The 20,775-nt window shown below is 41.7% G+C and overlaps 4 protein-coding genes across 5 annotated transcripts in view; 2 read left to right on the plus strand and 2 right to left on the minus strand.

The window, feature by feature from the left end:
* LOC136248775 (uncharacterized) overlaps positions 1–6,460 on the plus strand; it is a 38,285-nt gene extending 31,825 nt beyond the window's left edge. For both annotated transcript variants that reach the window (XM_066040577.1, XM_066040575.1), the window contains exons 16-20: positions 1,064–1,738; positions 1,974–3,293; positions 3,819–4,188; positions 4,446–4,517; positions 4,569–6,460. In XM_066040577.1, coding sequence (XP_065896649.1) covers positions 1,064–1,738; positions 1,974–3,293; positions 3,819–4,188; positions 4,446–4,517; positions 4,569–6,239 — 4,108 coding nt within the window. In that variant the 3' untranslated portion in view covers positions 6,240–6,460. The remainder of the gene's footprint in view (positions 1–1,063; positions 1,739–1,973; positions 3,294–3,818; positions 4,189–4,445; positions 4,518–4,568) is intronic.
* Positions 6,346–12,516, minus strand: LOC136248776 (ankyrin and armadillo repeat-containing protein-like). The gene is made up of 4 exons (XM_066040578.1): positions 12,434–12,516; positions 8,335–12,380; positions 6,737–6,798; positions 6,346–6,687 (listed from the first exon to the last, which is right to left on the minus strand). Exons 2-4 carry the CDS (start codon positions 12,372–12,374, stop codon positions 6,467–6,469), a joined length of 4,323 nt encoding a protein of 1,440 aa, XP_065896650.1. The 5' UTR covers positions 12,375–12,380; positions 12,434–12,516; the 3' UTR covers positions 6,346–6,466.
* LOC136248781 (actin-related protein 2/3 complex subunit 2-A-like) lies at positions 12,497–17,213 on the plus strand. The gene is made up of 12 exons (XM_066040584.1): positions 12,497–12,657; positions 12,714–12,754; positions 12,813–12,871; positions 12,921–12,974; positions 13,049–13,145; positions 13,193–13,328; positions 14,011–14,104; positions 15,167–15,293; positions 15,808–15,908; positions 15,963–16,010; positions 16,969–17,021; positions 17,078–17,213. Exons 1-12 carry the CDS (start codon positions 12,596–12,598, stop codon positions 17,100–17,102), a joined length of 897 nt encoding a protein of 298 aa, XP_065896656.1. The 5' UTR covers positions 12,497–12,595; the 3' UTR covers positions 17,103–17,213.
* On the minus strand, positions 17,152–20,771 carry LOC136248778 (solute carrier family 40 member 1-like). The gene is made up of 5 exons (XM_066040581.1): positions 20,516–20,771; positions 20,139–20,248; positions 19,588–19,747; positions 19,147–19,386; positions 17,152–18,769 (listed from the first exon to the last, which is right to left on the minus strand). The coding sequence occupies exons 1-5, from the start codon at positions 20,670–20,672 to the stop codon at positions 17,283–17,285; spliced, it is 2,154 nt and encodes a 717-aa protein (XP_065896653.1). The 5' UTR covers positions 20,673–20,771; the 3' UTR covers positions 17,152–17,282.
* Positions 20,772–20,775: the final 4 nt, after the last annotated feature.

Below are 20,775 nucleotides of genomic sequence, written 5' to 3' on the forward strand. Positions count from 1 at the left end.
AAAGGGCATCATCCATGTTGAGGCATGTACTGAGTGTTACATATATGGGCATGCTGGGAGTGATCAAATTTCAGAGGTGTATACAAGTGTAGTATTGTGTGATAAATCTGTTGTGTTAGTCTGTTGTGTTAGTCTGTTGTGTGTAATAGTGTCAGTACAGCCTTAGATGTAGTAGTTGATCTGTATGCTACTCGTCAGCCCCTAATATGGATGCCTCAATATCGTTTTTGCTAAGAAACATATTTGTTCCTTTGAATACATATTGTGGCTGCCCCAATCACTGCTGCATGATGTGGTAGTTTACAAGCCCAACACTTGGTTGCTGTTCTGGTTACAGGAAGTCAATGTCTAGCACTTCAGTACAATTTGCAGGTACTCACTGTTAGAAGCCCCTCTGTAAGTATTAATACATTTTTAACACTCTGAAATGTGGACACCTTGACATGGTCCCATTTATAATTAGGATGCTCCCATGGTTTTCAAAATATTTATATGCAGAGCCCTTAAGCGGCTCGTCATTGTTAGTACAATTGTTGCACACGTTTGACACTGTACGGGTGTATGCGACATGTTACACTGCAGACAGTGGAATGTACTACTAATGGTTACTGTATTGGAACTTGATCCCATCTTGATATGTTACTGAATGACGTCCTGCTTCCAGTGTGGTATTTAGTGGGTTACTTTTAAACAACAACAATATATACTGTTATAACATCAAGTTACCGCTGAGAGATGCATTGTTGACTATTTAAGGAAATGTGCAATTAAAAACAGAAGAAAAAAAATAGAATATGACAATAGTGAAAGGAGGCTACATACTGACTAACAATATACTGTTAAAATGAGGAAATAATAAGGAACACAGCACAGTAGCACTTAACTGTTTTCAGTCCCTTTTACTGTTAGCCACAAAATTTGAGGCCTTATTAATGAGGTCATGAAGTACACCTTAGCTATGTTTGGAACCTACTTGACATGGTCACTATAATGAGGTGGTCTTATTAAGTTCTAATTGATGACTCACTGGTTATTATTGACGTATGTGTGATTATTTTCTTAGGTTGTCAGGCAGTTCATCTGATTCAGATGCTGATGAAGATATTCCAGATGATCACCAACCCCACCCACCAACCAATAGCCACGCCCACCCCTTGGGCAGTCAATTACAATCACTACCCCCACAACAGCAGTCACACCTCATATACTCAGATGAGGACATTGATGATACACTGAACGTCATTGATGAACAGACTGCAACAGAGCCAGTATGGAACAGTAATTCACTGTATGATAGATTAGAGCCGATACCTAAAGAGGCAGTCAATAAAGCACCTGTCAGCACATCAGGTGGAATACTGTCCCGGATAAAGTCTCGGTCAAGATCACCTGAAACCTTAAAGCCACCAGAGATGTCAAAACCGCCATCGTTACATCAAGTGTTGTCACCTCCTCCCCCACCCCCACCTAAAATACCCAACGGACAATTTGTTGCACCACCTGGTTCTCCACATGCTGCCATGACAAACGATCCAGCCAATCAGAAGAGACGTCACACTGATGGAAACAATCAGGCATGGATTACCTCAGCAACAGCTGGTCCACCAGAGGACCAGTCACAAGAAAGAAGTGTTGATGTTGGTAAGAGTCAGGTAGTTAGGAGACAACATCTCCCAAATGCAGACAACTCCGCCACACGTAACGTGGTGATGGCCTGGATAATGGAGCAGCAGTCAAAGTGAGTATCCTTGAGTATGTAGTAAAACTGTAAGTCTTAACAAGTTTCGGAAGCAAGTATGTTGAGCTTTGCAGAGCTCTTCATGTTTCAATAATGTAGAATTAGAAGTATTGCAATAAATATTTCATTTAAATAACCATCATAATTATACAGTCACCTTATAAATAAGGTCATATAATGTATGTATATTTTAGTGGTCAGTAAATTACTCTGCTGTAACTATTGTTTTACATAGGGAGATGAAGACATCGACTGCTACTGCTGCTGCTGCAACTAACGTGCCCTCTACTGCAGTAACAAAGACTCTAACTGAAGTACCTCATGTTACAGTGAACACTCAACCACCAAATAAGCCTTCACATCATTTTATGCCTCCGCCTGAATGGAAGCCACCCCCTCTCCCGACTATTGCTCAAAGAGTACCTCCTCCAAAGGCCCCCAAACCGCTCAATAGTAAAGTAATCTCTCCTTCTCCTAATATGAACCGTCTGGAGTCTTCAGAACACCCCCCTCTACCTACCCATAAACCTCCTGTGGCTCCTAAACCAGAGTCAAGTGATCTTGTGCATACCGACTCATCCAGTTCACTAGAGGCTGTGGCGTCTGGTATACAAGCTCCTCGTGGCAAATCAAGGCTCCCCCCTGGACTTGATATTGCCAGCTTGACTCGTATCCACCCAGAGTTTGATTACAACGCACAAGATTTTGCTCACAAAGATTCTATCGACCGTCGCAAGAAGGATCATCAAAAAGATCAAGAGATGAACCATCCCTTTACTAACATGGTTACTGTTACAGATGGTTCTGATAATCCCAAAGAGTTCATTCCTCCTGGAGGATCCCATATTGACCTCACACAGCAAACTAGTATGGAAGAAGAAAAGGAGAAACTGCTAGCTTACATCAAGAATCGTAAGGTGGAAAGCAAGATGAGTAACAGCTCTGAAGCATCTTTTGTACGCTCAGTCCCAGCTGAGGTGGAGGTCAAACATCAGAAGAAGCACCAAGATAAACAAGGACGCAAGTCACTGAGAGACAAGTTAAAGAGAGTGATGCCGAATGGAAAAGAAAAGAGAGACAGAGACATTGAACCACACTCCACTGGCTGGCAGTGGAGCAAAGACATGATACCTCCACCTGGCACATCTGCAGAGACTAGTGTTGCATCAACATTACCCCCCTCTAGTGGAGACACAAAAAACAACACACAGTCCTTCACTAAAGCAGAGGCAAGAGGCAGTGGGGTTGGAATGGAAGTGCCCAGTTCTACAAGCCAACAGCAACAACTTCATGACAACACTACTGCTGTATTGCTAACTGCTACATCCAAACCACCCACTATGCCCAAGCCTGTGATGTCAAAACAACAGGGACTTGCTGTACATAGACCAGCACCACCCACAGCACCTAAACCATCTCCACCTACTGCACCAAAGCCTCGACGCGATCAGCTATTCCAGCGACCTGCAGTGACGGAGCCCAGTAATCTGAGAGAGACTGAGAGATTTGTGGATCACCCTCGCTCCTCTGTGCCCTTACAACTACAAACTGCACGGTATGTCGTTGTCAAATAGTACTCTGTGTGGTAGGGTAATGAATGGAATCTGTAAACATTGGCCACGCATAATAGTGATGTTGGCTTGTACTAGGAATGTTGTGTGTGTGTGTGTGTGTGTGTGTGTGTGTGTGTGTGTGTGTGTGTGTGTGTGTGTGTGTGTGTGTGTGTGTGTGTGTGTGTGTGTGTGTGTGTGTGTGTGTGTGTGTGTGTGTGTGTGTGTGTGTGTGTGTGTGTGTGTGTGTGTGTGTGTGTGTGTGTGTGTGTGTGTAGTGTACACCTTTGTACTACAATACTGGAATGATACATGCACATATTCAATTATCTAACAATGGAACATCTGACATCTGATGCTATCCTAACTCCATCTAGTGTTCATGTTCAAGTGTTGCTCTAGTAGAACTTCAATAGAACAATCACTATTATTCCCAATTAATGGCAGCTGTAAAGGTTCCAGTGTATTTCAGAACATACTTTTAATAATATTATTTTAACTGACACGTTTTAATATTTGCACTTATGTAGTGAGGAGGATGAAGCTCGTGACAATTCCTTTTCTCCACCTCCGCCATCAGAGACATTCGCACCACCCCCATATTCAGGAGAGAACAGCATCATAACAACTACTAGTCCAGACAATGCTATTAACTCCTTGTTGGATGAAAACCTGCCAACTGAACTGCAGTCCGTCCAGCACCGGAAGAAGAGCAATGGTGAAAAGTTGCCTTTCCCTACTGGTGGTAGTGCTAATACTCGTAGTAATAGTAAGTTACCTCGATACAGTGAGATTGAAGTGTTATCCCCTGTGGAAGATTCTGTTGGTAACCCACCAGCTTATCCTGGCAACACTGCAGAGTTTGTTCAGCCACCAAATTCTAGTAATGCCTTACAAACGGTGAGCTAAGAGTGAACATGTAAGTATTGTAGTGTGTGTGCATATGTGTGTGGTGTGTGACATATTATGAACAATTTGGGCTAACCAATAGTGTCCTGGTTGTCAAGGTGTCATGATTTTCCAGGTCAGTTTATGTACTAAGGGATACTTTGGGACCTTAACTAAGTGTCTGGATTAGCTGTCCTCAAGTGTTACTATTAAGTAGTGACTTGTACTATGTGGACAAGTGCCTGTTTGATGGTACATGTTATTATTAGATGTTAGCTGACCTACCTCCTCCTCCCCCACACTTGGCTGCTCTGACTGGAGAGGGACAGGACAGTGCAGACGTGAGCACACCCATATTAGAATACATGCTATTTATTGCTACCATCCTACAGGGCAAGGAGACATGTCAACAGGAGAAGCAACAACAACAGCAGCAGCAGCAGCAGCAGCCGAGAGACAGAGAGGCCATGAGCACTAGAGCTATACAACAAGAGATACACTCAAGAACTGGTTCTGATCTGTCTGATTTGCCACCAGCTATTGCTAGCTTTATGAATCGTGTACGCCAGAGTTCTGCTGGATCAGCTCAAGAAATGAAACCACCTGATCAGCAGAAGCCATCATCATTTTCTTCACCCCCTCTTGCTCAGTTTGTTAGTCAAGAACAGCAGCAACATTCACAACCATGGCATCAACGACAAATGTGGCATCATCAAGATCAACAGCAGGCACAGCATCATCATCAAGACCAACAACAGCATCGACAGAATCAATACCAACAACACAGTCATCAACAGAATCAGTATCAACAACAAAATCAACAGCAACATCAATCTAGGAACTCTCAAAGTGACATGCTATCAGAAATTCAGTCTCACTTAAGGAATTTACCTCCTGATGGGTCTAGCACAAGGAGCTCACTGCAGGACAGTTATCCACCAGTGCTCACCGACCACAAACTCTCATCTCCTCCACACAGTAACACATCCAGCGGCTCCCCATCTCCTACTGGAGATGATGATGATGATGTATTGGAGACAAACAGCTCAATAAGTTACACTAGTAGTTTACCACGTTCGATCCATCACCAGCAGCCAACAAGTATGGTGATGTCAATGCACAATAACCCGAGGGCTGCTCCCTTTATGCAACCTCAATATTCCTCATACCCTCATTCCCTCCCTCCATCACTAACCATTGATGTACCATACAGTAGAGCAGAGAATTTCCAACATGGAGGCAGTTACCATCACCCACCACCATCTTCAGTAGTGTCAGTGGGTAGTTATCATCAACAACAGATGCCTCCTCATAATCATTCCGCTCACATGTACAACCATTTAGCCCCTGATAGATCGCCTAGACAGTTCATGGAGCAGAGACAACATATGGATAGACCACCACAACAAATGGAGAGACCTCTACCCACTTCTAGACCAAGTCCGATGGAGATGAATAGACAGTTTCAATATCCTGCCATGAATCAGCCTCCTCCTGTGCCCCCCGGTACTCAACGTCCACAGCCACTACGCAGCTATGACTGGTCAGCTAGTTCGTCACCCATGCCAGGTGGTGGACGACAGAGAAACTTATCATTACAAGAAGATGGAGCATTGAAGGAGCGTCAGGTAGAGGCACAACGTCGCCTGATGCAACAGGAAGGTTCACGTCGTGCTCACATGATGCCAGGACATCATCTTCAAGTGCCAAACATGAGAGGCGATGGCATGTATCATGCTGAGTCTCTACAACACCTACACATGGCACCAGGCCACCCCGGCAATGAAGGACCGTGGTCCCATTACCCCGGGCAACACTACTACACAGACTATCCCCCTGACCAGCGTCCTGTTGGTCCTTATTTGCATCAGTCAGGTGGAAGGCACAGTTATGCTGCTGCTCCATCTAACAGAGACACAAATTTTCCTCCGATGCATCATGGAAGTCTTCAACGACCACCGCCACACCAGCGATCGCATCATCCAAGCCACTCTAGCAACCAACAACCACCTCAGAATCACGAACAGTCAGACAAAAAGAATTTTTCTGTCATTCAAGTGTAAACTGTGCACACCAGATTCGCTTATTGACCTTAACCAGGTCTGTGCATTAAACTATTTAAAATATTTGTAGTAAGTACATAGTTAAGGCGTGTTAGAAGTATGTGTATTTTGGTATTTGTGATATAATTCATATTTGCTTATACTGTACCACTTTTTATGTTGTACAATTGTTGAGTATGTGTATAATTTACTGAATTAAAAATTGAACTGTTTGTGCTGTATGTAATTTACTTTCGACGATGCTGTACTGTTTTGAGTGGAGGAAGGGAAAGTTTTCGTTGCATTAATGGACCAACTTCAACTTCTTTGTATCCAATTAGAGCACCCCTTCTCCTGCGAGGTGAAGTTGATGTAAACCATGAAACAGAAGCACTTTGTAATGCCGTCATGTCAGTGGTACTGTATGCAGCTCCTCTCTCTTTCACATCTTTAGTGAAAGTTGCTTGAGCTAGAATATTTGTAACTCAGATGGTGACAACATTAATATTGTAGCTCACCTTTCTTTACTGGGGTTGAGTGGTATCCTGTGGATGCAGGGGGGCCTCCATTGCTTTCCAAACTAGACAATAAAAATAATACTATAATAGCCTATACATGTAGTGTGTGTTTTATTAGAGTATTTTTCCTGTAATGAGCCAGCAAATCACATTTTCAAACAGCACTCAATTTTGGCTTGTCGTACAATCATGTACACTGCTAGCAATGATGCATTGTACTTAACTTTACAGTTCCAGCTATACTCTTAAAATTTGTATATAATATGTGACAGGATCTGGAAATCCAGTCTTATCTCCCATTACAGCAGATTTGATTTTTCACCAAGAACACAAAGCCACTATCAATTTTCACAATCTAGACTTGCTTGAGTGGTCTGCTTTTACTGGCTGCTTTTACCAAGCACAATGGTGATCTGTACATGCAGTCTGGAGCTCTGGTCAGCCAGGGGATGTCTGTATGTACAGCTCCAAGGTGTTGAATCAAGACCTGTGCCTTAAATCTTTCATTTTAACTTGACCTACAGGTGTAATTCATCCCTACACCTTCCTCTTTAATTTTTTTAAAACAGCCCCTGGCCCCTGCTACCCACCCTTTGAAGTTTGCCTGATACAATCAACTGCAGTTAATGGGATACATGTGTTGACTGCTCTATTAGAGTGCCTCAATCTTTATCCACTTCCTTTAACACGAGGGAATAAATTGCAGATGAATCGTCAAATTCATCAAAAATTTTTCCATTAAACTTTTGTGCTATACAATAACAGCTCAAAACAGGCTCTGCATTCTCCAGTAAACTAATAAAACTTTGGCAAGATCAGCAGGACCACCTCAACACATCTATCTCAGAGGTATAATTACACTCTAATAACACAGCCACGACATAAGTACCCTGTGGCATTATACGAGTTTTGGTTATAAAATTTTATACTGCATTGATAGTAAGGAGCAATGTGACATTCCTATGATTCCATTACTTTCATGCAATGATAAGTGCAGTGATTTCATAAATCGGATGCATTTGTGACTGCATAATTTAGTATAGTTTACAAGCTATACTAAAGTAAACTGCATAGTATAGTAGTTTACAAGCTATAACAAATAAATGCTCTAGCCATGAGCAGGCATAAAAGTAGCAAATGATTAGTTGAGGGTGGTTACCAAACAATGTGACTGCTCTATTAGAGTATTACAGTTTACTTGTTCAGTGGTAAATAAAGTTTTGCCACATTTTTAAATGTTTGATTAAAAGTTAACAACTACAATATTAAGGCAGTAAAAGTCACACAATTATCTCAAATTAATCAAATTAGTACAAGTACACCAGTTTAACAGGTCAACAATTTAATCAAGAGTGAATACTTTGATGACACTAGATATTATCCATGTAAAAACAGCAAAGCTGTATACAAAGGGTGTGGCCTTCAAAAGCCTGGGTGAAAAAGGTATGAAATTAAAGCATACAACCCACTGTACGATAGAATTGTCAGGAAATAGTGATATACTCTAATAAAACAGTCAGCCGTTGAGCATTATCTGTTAAAAGCATATATATTTTGAAGGGAGCATAATAGACTGCTTGGACTGTTTTCACACTCACCATAGTGAAGGGAGACCAACTTCTTTGGCAAGTCGCCATGACTCCAGGAACTTGGCAGACACCACACCTGTGTGAAGGTGCTTGTGGAATATCGTGAACAAGTGAGGATTGTCTCGGAACGTGGTTTTGAGAATGCGGAATGCCATCGGATTATAACTCAGATACCCCAGTACCACAGCAGCTGACTCAATCACTTGTTTATTCCCACACAACAAGTTGATTACAAGTGAGTCCATGGCTCCAGCCAATACTATGGCTTCAGGCACTCCACTCTTTGATCTAGCCAGGCCAGCAAGAAACTCTGAACTCAGAATTTGAATCTCTTCTCTCCGAGAATTTAGCAGGCGAATCAGATTTCGAACGCCCTGGATGCAAGCATTGACATCTTTTATTCCACAAATCATTTTAGCTAGCACAACTGCCTGGAAGGCAGCATGAGTCTGATGAAACTCATCTGGTGACTGAATGAAATATGACAAGTGGTGATAGTTAAGGGTACCATGGGCAACCATGATCTCCAGACGTTGCGGATTGTTGAAGGCAAATATTGCCAATGCATGGCCAGCCAGCAGACGGACCTTCTCATTCTCCGATGAATAGAACTTCAGAATGACAAGGTAACTGAATTTTGGCTCTTTCATTAGTTTCTTCTCATTTTGCTTGTGGTCCAGTACCAACTTTGCTAGTGTACATGCAGCCTCCACACGAATCAGCTCATTACCAGAGGCTATTAGCAGATGAGTCAACAGGCTAATCCCTGATGCAGCAATCGACGTCTGTATGCTGACATTTGGTACAAGAGCCGTTTTGATAGTGAGAGCAGCTAATGTATGAATAACACTGAGGCAGACTCGGTCAGAACTCGGATCACGAAGGATATCAACTAAAGGAAGAATACCGCCCACATCAGCAATCTTGACTTGATTATCACCTACTTCACTAGCAAGTGAGTAAAGAGCTTCAGAGCAGATGTATTCTAATTGTTCACAGTGAAGTCCCACCATATCAACAAGCACTGTTAGTCCCATCTTGTATGCAATGTGACATCTGCTGCCCAATGAGTGGCCAGCAATGGCCCAGAGTGCTAGCGTTCCGGACACTTTAACATCACGGTCAACCATCTTCAGCAGCCGTATCAGCAGTGTAATGCAATTTGTGTGAGACAACAACTTAGCCTGACAGTTGGCATTGTTTTCGGCCATTGCCCGAATGGCAAGTGCTGCTTTACAGTGGACTGTGATCACTTTAGATCTCAGTAGATTCACCAAGTCATTCTGGCCACCCAATTGTAGAGTCTTCAACTGATTCTCTTCATGGTCACTCATCACAACACAAAGTGTATTTGCTGCACAAGCCTGTATACAAGCTTGCTCAGATCTCAGCAGATTAATGATTGCCTCCACTCCACCATTTTCACTGATTGCAGTTTGGTTTTGTTTGTGTTCCCGTGCCAGGATGCCTAGCAAGGCACAGGAGTACAGCTGAACATCGTCTTGGATAGAATCCAGCAGTTTAATGACTGGTTCCACTGCACCCTCTACAACTATATTTTCTTGACATTCAGGGATTAGTCCTAGATCACACAAAACACTACAAGTACGGGAGAGAATTCGATCATCAGTGCTAGACAGGAGTCTAACAAGGCTAGGAATGATGTTCGTTTCAGCAATTAAAGTATCTTTTATGTCCTCAAAATCAGAGATATTCTTTAGTGCTTGTGTGGCAAGTGCCTGCAGATTAGCCTCTTCTTCAAGTAGAGCCGTTAGAGGATGGAGACCTCCACTTTGTAATAGCATTTCACTTGTCATTTCTGGTTTCCATTTTGATAGTGGATCCAATACACGGGCTGCACACTCTGGTTTCCGTGATGTCACATCCGCTGTCAACATTTCCACAATCGTTTTCCACAAGTCAACTTCAGGAATATTTTGTTCCAGTAAGAACTGCAATATGTTAATATGGTTGTGCATTATAGCAATGTGGACTATGCTCTCGCCTGATTTATTAGTAGCACCAAAGTCAGCACCAAACTTCAGCAGCACTTTAATAGTATCTAGCCCTCCACAATGGCTGGCTAGCAACAGAGGGGTTTCACTGGCAGCCTCTTTTGTCTGTAGCTCCAGACAAAATGGATCTCTCCTTGTAAGGTAGGCAACAATGTGTTGGTAATTACCGTGGGCAGCATGGTGAATAGGGTGCCAGCCATTACTATCAAAGCAGTGTAGTTGTGATTTACGCATCAACAAACAGGCAACAGTGTCAAGAGAGCCTCCCTGAACAGCCAAGTGTAGAGGCGTTAAATTGGATGAAGCTTTCCGACAACATTCAAGGTCTTGCTGACAGCTACTAGTTACTAGTAAGGATAGCATATCAGTGTTACCATTGATAGCTGCATAGTGTATACAAGCCAAACCATTGTCATCTATCTTGTTAAGCCGTGTCTGTGTACACCTCTTGATTAAAGCCAGCGATGGGACCAGAAGATCATTTTCAATGCATGCCTGGAGAGCAACATGAGGGACCTTCATTCTAGCAGCTCGCTTGGCACCGTAGACTTTCCGTAAGAAGTCCTGTACTCGAGCATCTGTCACATTAGGAAGCTTTGAAGCTTGAGTCTTCAGCTCAGCATACATAGCATGTATCCATCGAGGAAGTTTCGGTGACTTTGGGTAGTAATCCTCAACTGTTAGGTGCAACATATAATATTTGCTGTCATCAATATCAATGGCAGAAAATGGAAAGTCTTCCTCGTTGCATTTCTCCAAGGCAGTTTCAATCAGTTGTGCTTTCATGTTGCAGACACTTTCAGAAGGCATTGTAGCTGTCCTCCGTTCCTTCTGAAATACAATTCCACCATGATAGTGAGTGTAACTCTCTTCTGACACAAATGGTGACCACCGAGAGTCTTTAGTGGGAATAATCGGAGGTAGCTCCCTCTCTGTGTGTAACCGGTCAATGTTCATGGGCACCATCAGTTTCTCTAGGTCCACAACTTTGTGATTCTTCTTCAAGCTCACTAGTAGTGTAACCATAAAATTGATGAAGTTGAGTAATTTGAAATTGTATGCTATAAAAGATTTTAGTGGCAGTTTTTTTCTGACAAAATCTCTTTGTAGTTGAAGGTAAGAATGAAGACGTTGTAGCCTGTCTTTATCAATATCTTCCTTGGGCAGCACATTACTGATAACGTCCACTTCACTGTCGACAACAAATAGACAACCATGTTGCTGAACAGACTTATTAACTGCTACCAAAGATATGCCAATGCTGTCAAGATACTGTAAAAAAATATCTTGTCGTATGTGTTGTTCTTGAGTCATGTATTCTTCTTCAGAAGTCATTCGTGGAATTAGTTCTTCTTCAGCTAATTCTGTGTCCACACCATAAGCCGGGTGTCTGATAAAAGGTTTTTTGTGCTGTGTGTACAGATCCTTACCTAACTCACGGTCTTTATTCATGTTGGTGTAGCCAGCCTCCTTGAATGCGTCATCAATTCCCTTTGTGTCAGTTGGTGTTAGCTTACGCCATCTCTCCATAAATATTCCCACATGGTCAATAGGCACCATAGCACCGTGAAGGAGACACTTCATGAAATAGTCGAGTGATACAAGCACTTGTCCTACCAACGTGTTGGTGTAGGCGGAGGGTAGGAAAACACTGGTACTTTGGTCATAGTTTGGTGCCAGTTGTACAGAAGGGGTCTGGTTAAACACATATATTCCAATGGTTAGCTCACGTACTATTTGGTGCAGCTCTTGCAGGTGTAGCGGCTTGTTTCCCGCGTGCGGCAAGGCGATGAAGTAGCGTGAGTCTGCATCAGCCGGCTGTAAATTGTCGATCAAGCCATGAGCAATCTCAGCCGGAAGTGAAGCCAACTCCGGTGCATCATAATCGCCCAGCAGCCAATCGTAAGGTTTGTAGGAAGCTGCATGTTGCAGATCTACCTTCTGATCGGTCTTGTCAAAATTGTCAAAGAAGTGACTTGCGTCCCGCGCCGCCTGGATCGCTGCCTCTGCTGCCTGTTCTATACTCGAAGTCATCGCAGCCTAATAGAACAAAGCCTGTAAAGTTAAGGTGTAAGTAAGGGGGGTATCCTTACCTTGTTACGTTGTCATGATCGGTTGATATGGAAACATTAGAAGATCCTAGGCTCGTGGTTGTATACGCATGCGTGTATATGTTGTGATAAACGATTGTGGGTCTTGAGGTCTCGTGAGTGTGTGCACGCCCTTTCTTCTTCGATCAGCCCAAAATAGTCGCCATGATTCTTTTAGAAACACAGAATAGAGTGATCGAAGATATTCTCAGGCAGAGGTTTGACAAGTAAGCATATAATCATGGGAAGTGATGTCTTGTTTAGTGGCCATTTTCGCCAACAGCAAAGGCGGCAAACATGAGGGAATAGACATCACCGTGGCCGGTAATAAACACACCATAGCGAACTATAGGTAGTTATAAATGTTCTTATTATTTTGCAGATTTCGATGGTGTTTTGTTCCATTTATCGAATCCCGATGGTGACAAGTCAAAGTTGAGAGTAAGCCGCTGTGTTTTATTAATCTCGTATTGACCCTGTACCATTATAGGTCAGTATCTCGCTGAAGTTTTATGACGACTTGAAGAAACATGGTGCTGAAGGGGTAAGTGTAACAATTACCTTTTATGGTTAATTGACTGCCTTACAAGCTGAAATTAAAGTAAATGTCACTTGTAGCTGATACAAAAGATTTATGGAGAATATATAGTGACACCAGAGAGCACATATGATGTGTCTGTACAGTTTGATTTGGACAACCTCCCAGCTAACAAAGGTATTGGTATAATTATTACACTATTGTGCACTAAACTTTCTTTACAGAGGAATGGATCAAGAAAGTTTCTTATCTCAAACGCAACTGCTTTGCATCTGTATTTCACAAGTATTTCGATATTCAGGCAGAGAACAAGAGCGTAAAAGAGACAGCGATAATCCACTATCGTGAACAAGAGACTATGTAAGTCACACTGATACTTGTTTACAGAAGCTGTTTTGAAATTAAATTAAAACTGAAAAATAGAGATTACCAGAAAAAATAGGTTATCTTTGCATTTATTTCATGTTTCTTAAGTACCACAGAACTTGTAGTGACTACATGAATTTTTGTAGTTACTATTCTGGTAATATAGGCTCTTTAATGAGAGTTGTGGACTTTCAGTATCAATGTTAAGTATCTAATGTATCTATTATGCCAATGGCCTTGTATATATATATAATAATTATGTGTTCTAATAAAGCAAGAGCCATGTTTGATTTTGCAGTCATGTTCACAAATATGTTGAAAGCCAATCAGGGCCATAGAGAATGACAGTGTTTAAACTAACTTGAACATTGCATTATTGACTATTAAGTTATCCTGTGCCAATGGTTGCATCGTTCACAGCGGGAGTATGCATGTTTGTAATTGTTCTATGCGTAGTCAAAGGGCAATAACATCTGTGTCACAGTACTGGTATTCTGACTTATTAAATATTTTATTCATATCATTTTTGCTTGGTTTGGGAGACAATAGCAACTGTGATAGTGTGGTAGTTGTTATTGTCCACCTCTAGTGTGATGGTTGGTGGCCTGTTATCCGATGTATGACCAATAGTGTATACACTTGATACAGGTGATTATGATGTAATATCCCTCACTAGGTATGTGGCTGCCCAGAAGGATCGAGTCACAGTCATCTTCAGTACCTTGTTTACTGATGATGACGACATAATTATTGGGAAGGTGTTCATGCAGGCAAGTGACAACATGTGTTAAGTGTACACTCTATGTTTCACTGTACCATGCACACACTACAAACACACACTACAAACACACACACACAAAGCAAAGCCTACAGCAGCCTTGTGAAACACAGTTATTGCTGCCCAGCTAACTAGCACTGGGATTCCTGGTCACCATTGAGCATTGTGAAGGCAAATCCTCCTGTGGCAGGGCTAAGAGGATTGTCCAGGTATCATAATTAAGGTCACGGAACCCAAAGTTCCACAACGACCCCAACACTGTTAAATGAGACAAGGAAAGTTGGGCATTTGTTTCCCCAGTAAACACCAGGTACCCATTGATGTGCGGGCTGCTTCCCCAGTTGACACCAGGTTCCCAATACAGCTGGGTAGACTGGAGCAAAATAACACACACATGTCTGCACACACATGTGCGCGCGCACACACACACACACACTTCTGCCTGTCTATCCCTCTTGAGATCATCTCTACCCCACTCTTCATGAAAGATGCATACTCACCCAGCCAGGGGATGTTGAATATCCCATTTACAAGCCATTGAAATTTTGGTCAGGTGAGAGGGCTCCAGTTAGGTGGATAGGCCATAGACAATTGCAGGGCCCCTATCAAGACTTTACTTCCTCGTACAAACCATGGTGCATGCATGATGTAGGGCCCTTTTGTTGGCTTGCAAGGCCAACATAATGGATTCCCCTGGTCTTCACCAGAGCTGTTGCTGCCCAGTGTGCAAGCACTGGGATGCCTGTGCACCACTCAGGCACTCGAGTGCAGTGCAGGCAAATCCTCCTGGGGCAGGGCTAGTAACTCATAGAATGGATCGTCCAGGTCTCATGGAGAGAGATTGCGGAACCCAAAATTACTCAACGAACTCGACACCGCTAAGCGAGACAACCCAGGTACCCATGTATGCTACACCTGGGTGGGCTGCTTCCCTAGTTGACACCAGGCCCCCATTTAACACATGCACATATGCACATACATACACTATACACATGTTATATAACTTGCATTGTATTGCTGTATGTAAATGACATGACATTGTTTTGCTGTGTAGGAATTCAAGGAAGGAAGAAGAGGCAGCACTACAGCTCCTCAAGTGTTGTTCTCTCATCGTGAACCTCCTCTGGAGTTGAAGGGACAAGATGCTCTAGTGGCTGATAATGTTGGCTACATCACTTTTGGTAAGTACAGCAGTAGACATTGAGTGGGCAAGTTTCTGTACATGTATGGGTTGTAACCAAGGAATTTTTTGAGGTTCAATTTTCACAATAAATGATTTTCAAAAGTGCATGAAAGATTCAACCTGTTGTTTTAATACAAGTGTATTTAACTGTTAAAGTACAACAAAATTGTGTTCTTCACAAAGTTGTGTTCATGTGCAAGTTTTAGTGAAGGAGACTACTCAGTGGCTTGAAATGAAACCTCCAAATAATGAACACTTTAATTACAAGACACTTCACTAATAAGAACGTTTTAAGGCACTGGTTCGTGCATGGCCCATTGTATACTTTCCTGATATAAGGACACCTTGATAATCTGGACACTTGTCCATGTTCCAATTAGTGTACACACATTTAGACCTCTGAAATCAGGACACCTCAATAAGAGCCATGTGGTACAATCACTTAGCCAAAAGGGTACAGTAGTGCAAGTGATTTTGTAATAATCATGTTCTATTTCATGCCCACCATGCAGTATTGTTTCCACGACACTTTGATAAGAACAGTCGCGACAACACGATAGATCTGATCCACACATTCAGAGACTACCTGCACTACCACATCAAGTGCTCAAAGGTTAGCCACACACCCTTAATATTCTAATGCCACACCCATCATAACTCCCTGCAGGCTTACCTTCACTCTCGGATGAGAGCAAGGACCACTGCATTCCTGCAAGTGAGTTAATTGAGTGTTAGTATGGACTCTGTGGAGGTTAATAAACTAATAGTCAATATGTGAACTGATTTGCAAAAAAGGTACCTTTTTCACACATTTTACACACCAGCAAACAAAATGATGTAATTCTTGACTCTGTATACTGACTACCTTGCTTTTTGTTTTAAAATGCAGCCAGATACTTAAGCTGGATGTATGGAAAATTTCAGGCAATTATATACAATGATACAAAGTTATGAAACCTCAAAGTTTAAAAAATGGGTCAAATTTTGTGTGTGAAAAAGGTACCTTTGATCACAATATATGAAATAATGTTGTATGGTTTTCCTAAACAAGTATAATGACATTTGTCTTGATTTTTCAAAGCCATTTTATTGTGTTACTGTGCTTAGATATGTAATTCGTTTATTTTATCAAAAATTAATGATAATTTTATTGTGTTAAGAATATTTTCGTTTTACCATGTATGACTACTCTAACACCACATGTCAGGAAAGTTTGGTGAGTGAGCAGTGTTTCACCAAACTAAAAATCAACTAAATCGTTTGTCCAATACAAATCTGTATTAGCTAAAAAATTTGCCATAATCCTATCACAGCAAATTCACCAAGTTTCCACCTGCCAGTCTTCCTGCTATATAAGGTAGACTTACAGTTTGCCATGTTGTTTGGTTGTTGTGTGTGTGAGCCACAGTCTGGTACATACTGTTTTGGGAACTTTGACTATCAAACTAAATGAACACGTGACTAGGAGACTAGTTGTATGTTGTTTACTGAATACTGACTAGTTTTTTAATACTGAATTTGACTTTGTAATGCATGGCAGAGTATATTGCTCATTGCTACAGGTGTATATAGTAAATTTTATCTGATTTTTAACCATTCTATTCTGCCAGCAAGGCAATTTTCTTTATGTAATAGCCAAGACCTACTTTTGCTTTGTCCAAAATTTATACTAGGTGCTAAACAGAGCCCGCCCTGAGAAGAAAGACCAGCAGAAAAAGACCTTCAGGTAAGTGTGTCATACAATAGCTTGTGGTGACGTATTGAACTGTTCTCTGTCCACAGTGGTAGGACATTTGTGAAGAACTAATTATTGTTGCTCTGACAGAATGGTAGCTATTGTAGAAATTGTATTTGGATTTGTGTTTTGAAGTGGTATTTACAATTCATTATAAAAATATGAAATATTCAATTATAAAAAGGTAGCACAGGCAGTTGTAAGATATATGCAAGTTAAAAATCAGCTCAAGATGTATAGACAGGTTAAGGGTCACAAATCAGCCCCATCAGATTGTTCATTGTCTTCATCTATGTCATCATCATTTTCATTTAGAAGTGAATGCTCAACATGGCTACTGCTTGTTTTACACCGCTTGTATGTGTCAACAATGTGAAACAAATGTCCTCTAACTTTGTGTACGTAGGAGGCATACAACAGTAGGCCTGACCCAACAAATCCTACTGATATAAATGTTAGTATTCCAAAATGTTGAGGATTAGGGGCAGCAATTGCTAGTACATAATGCAACATGTCCATAACTGCGATGAAGACATTCATTACACCACTGACCACGCCCCTCTCTTCTTCAATGACCTTTTCTTGTAGCAGCTGTGACACTGAGAGGTCAAACATCCACAAGCCAAATCGTGCACCAAGTACCCCAGCGAGTAATAACAACAGGGAGACAGAAACAGGTTCGTGATCACTGCCATTGTCTCCTTTAGCATTTTTATTAGCACCTGGACTGGGGCTTGGAGTAATGGTATAGGAAGGACTAGGAGTGGTGGAGTAAGAATTTGGAACAGGACTAGGAGTAATGGAATATGAATTTGGAATGGAAATAGTAGCCGTGGCACTGATATTGTTCAATACAAATGTTGGTGTGGACATCAACACATCATTGGTGCTTATTAAATAGGAGCTGGTAGAGGAAAGAGACACGGTTAGAGTGACACTCACATTACTACCATTAATGGTGTTGTTAACTCGAGAACTATCACAATGAGCAGAATAATAACCTCCCTCACCGCTGCCTGTTGGGTTGCCAGGGGCAAACACAGCCGCAATACAGAACAACAACATGAGGAACTGACAACACATTCCAAACAGTCCAGCTCTTATGGTGCCAACTCTTTTCCTTATAGGAACGTACACAATTGTACCAAATATGGCTATAACTCCACCAATACCTTGGGCAAGGCCTATTAAGGCTTCATTTAGTCCCTGTGTCTGGAAATAAGCTGCGGTGACTCCGCTAAAGCCAAGCACAGTAGCATAGAGAAGTGACATTGCAATACCCACTCTGGCAATCTCCTGACGTGCATAAATCTTCCATCCATTGTTAATGGTGATACATGGAGTAGCCAGTTTCTTTATAGTATCACTAATCTTCTGACAACATGATCGACGATGATGTGTCGGTGTAAGAAACACGTCATCTAAATCATCATTGTCATTAACTGTTGGCTTCTCTTCGATATCCTCTTGTGGTGGATTTCCTTCCAAGTCACTATTATCTTGTTCTTCCGGCTTCTCTGCTACTATCGTGTTCTTACGATATTTCTTGTTAGCTAGTGTGGGCACATAGTGGTACACGACACATATCAGACCAAACTCGGCAAAGAATGATACCACATTCCAGCCGGCTACAAAGATGGTGCTAGCCAAGTAGCCAGTTGTTGTAATAATAGCACCTACTAGTGCTGGGGCCATCAGTTTACAGCACAGGTCAATTCGACGCATACAGGCATTTAAAACTAGAGGTGTAAAAAGAACAGCGGTGACATTAATTGAGTACGTATTATAAAAATCTCTAGTGTGAGCAGTTATTATTTTGGTTAGGTTTAACTGTACAAAATGATGGTTAGATAATTTGATTGGCTCCACTATAACAAAAATTGCTATTAGTTTATAATCAGGTCCAGAACTTTCCCCAGCAAAATAAAGTAGAGCAGTGAAACTGTCAATTTGCTACCAACATCAAAGTCAATTTGTTAATTATGTACATCAAAGGAATATTGAGTAAAGTAGAGCAGTGCTGTGCCACTCTACCGCTCTTTAGGGAAGCCCTGAGGTCCCCAACATTAAGAGCTAGCTTAATATAATTACTGCAATATAAGTCACTGGTGCTTACTTGCTAGAGTGTCCTTGTTATTGTCAGCAATCACCACGACCCAGTCCCTCTCTATAGCAATGGTGTTAGCAACGGTTGCTAGGTTAGCCGATGAGCCGAGGATTATCACCAGACCAGACACAAGTGAGAACATCCCAACAGAACCATCACAACGACTGATATCAAAGTGAAATGCTAGCCCAAACACAACAGCACATAATGCCACCAAGATGTTCTGTATCAGCAATGATAATCCGGTGACTGGAACAATTAAATGAATACAATTAAATCTTTCACAACTACACTGTAAGCTTACACATAATGAATTGGAGGATGTTAACCTTACACCTACTCTACTTCACTCAAAATCATAAAATGACTGATATGGAAAAAAGTTAGGCCAATAGCATGTTGTTTTCGAACAGTGTGTGATGCAATAAGGGGAATTACCCACCCACCTACCTCTCATTCTTGGATTATTATCCACCCAGTCTCCTACTATTGTCCCAAACACGACCACAGCTAGCTGCATCACTAAACCATACACACCAACTAACAGAAGTGAACCAGGGTAGAGTTGTAACAAGAACAGAGTGATCGCAAACTGCCACATTCGATCTCCCTATATAAAGACATTTATATCTTAACAATGCTACATGTGACACACAAGATCACAAAACAACATTAGTGTGGGGCCTAGGAAACACTAGTCTTTGATTTCTGTGCTTCACAACGGAGTTCTCTTAATAGATGAAAACTAGCTGAAACTTCATCACATGTGTGGTGTATATAAAGAGATCATGTGAGACTGCAGGGCTTGTTGTTACTATAATGGGGGTACCCACACTTTGCCACCTCATATTTGTTTATTTGCGTAATTTAGGTCAGGGGAAAAATCAATGTTGCCAAGTAGCAGGGCATTCTGTAGCAATTCCTAACCCAATGAAAAAGAGGTGATCATTAACCTGGATCTATGCACAATGCATGAACTACACACAGACAGACAAACTCACCCATGCAGAAAAGAAGTGGCTGACGTAGAGGACCAATATGATGAAAAATGACTTTTTGTTGGAGAACTTCTCCTTACCATCATACAGTGTGAGCTGAGCTGTTAGCATGTCTAACATGAGAGCACAGTAACATCATGCAGTACAAGAATGATCACCAACTGTAAAATCACTTGTACAGTACCAGTTTGGTACTGGAGGCATAGACATTAGAGCTTACGGTTGTACTCGAATATCTATGCTGGGGGAATGATTCACTAAAGGACAAAGGTCAAAACAAAGTGCTTTAAATATCCACAGACCAAGCCTAAATATATTGCTGAATATATGGAAAGGAGAAATAATACCAACCTCTAAAAACGGGCTACGAGACGATATACCTTTAACAGATCCGGCAATTCTAATACAACACTTGTTGGTGGACGGTACTGTCTGAGGTACTGTCTCCTCTTCAGTCTCGTAGTGAGCCTCTTCCATGAGCTCATCAGTCACCTCCTCCTCTAAACTACTAGCCTCTACTGCGGAAGATTCGTCCATGATATAAGCTGAGCTGCTGCACTGGAGATGGCTGCTCTGCCGCTGCAATCTACCGGTATTTGAGTACGCAAGCGCCCATTAAAAGTTTTTAATTTAAAATCTC

This window comes from Dysidea avara, chromosome 3 (assembly GCF_963678975.1).
Source record: "Dysidea avara chromosome 3, odDysAvar1.4, whole genome shotgun sequence".
Lineage (NCBI taxonomy): Eukaryota > Metazoa > Porifera > Demospongiae > Dictyoceratida > Dysideidae > Dysidea > Dysidea avara.

Excerpts from the sequence above, each read along its gene's own strand:
- LOC136248776 (XM_066040578.1), bottom strand. The coding sequence starts at position 12,374 with ATGACTTCGAGTATAGAACAGGCAGCAGAGGCAGCGATCCAGGCGGCG. Across the intron at positions 6,799-8,334 it reads GTTGGTCTCCCTTCACTATG|TTTGGAAAGCAATGGAGGCC; the intron begins GTGAGTGTGAAA and ends TTTATTGTCTAG. Across the intron at positions 6,688-6,736 it reads CTCAACCCCAGTAAAGAAAG|CTCAAGCAACTTTCACTAAA; the intron begins GTGAGCTACAAT and ends CAAATATTCTAG.
- LOC136248781 (XM_066040584.1), top strand. The coding sequence starts at position 12,596 with ATGATTCTTTTAGAAACACAGAATAGAGTGATCGAAGATATTCTCAGG. Across the intron at positions 12,658-12,713 it reads CTCAGGCAGAGGTTTGACAA|CAAAGGCGGCAAACATGAGG; the intron begins GTAAGCATATAA and ends TTTCGCCAACAG. Across the intron at positions 16,011-16,968 it reads GGACCACTGCATTCCTGCAA|GTGCTAAACAGAGCCCGCCC; the intron begins GTGAGTTAATTG and ends AATTTATACTAG.
- LOC136248778 (XM_066040581.1), bottom strand. The coding sequence starts at position 20,672 with ATGGACGAATCTTCCGCAGTAGAGGCTAGTAGTTTAGAGGAGGAGGTG. Across the intron at positions 19,748-20,138 it reads GCCACTTCTTTTCTGCATGG|GGAGATCGAATGTGGCAGTT; the intron begins GTGAGTTTGTCT and ends GTCTTTATATAG. Across the intron at positions 18,770-19,146 it reads TAACAAGGACACTCTAGCAA|TTTTAAATGCCTGTATGCGT; the intron begins GTAAGCACCAGT and ends TTACACCTCTAG.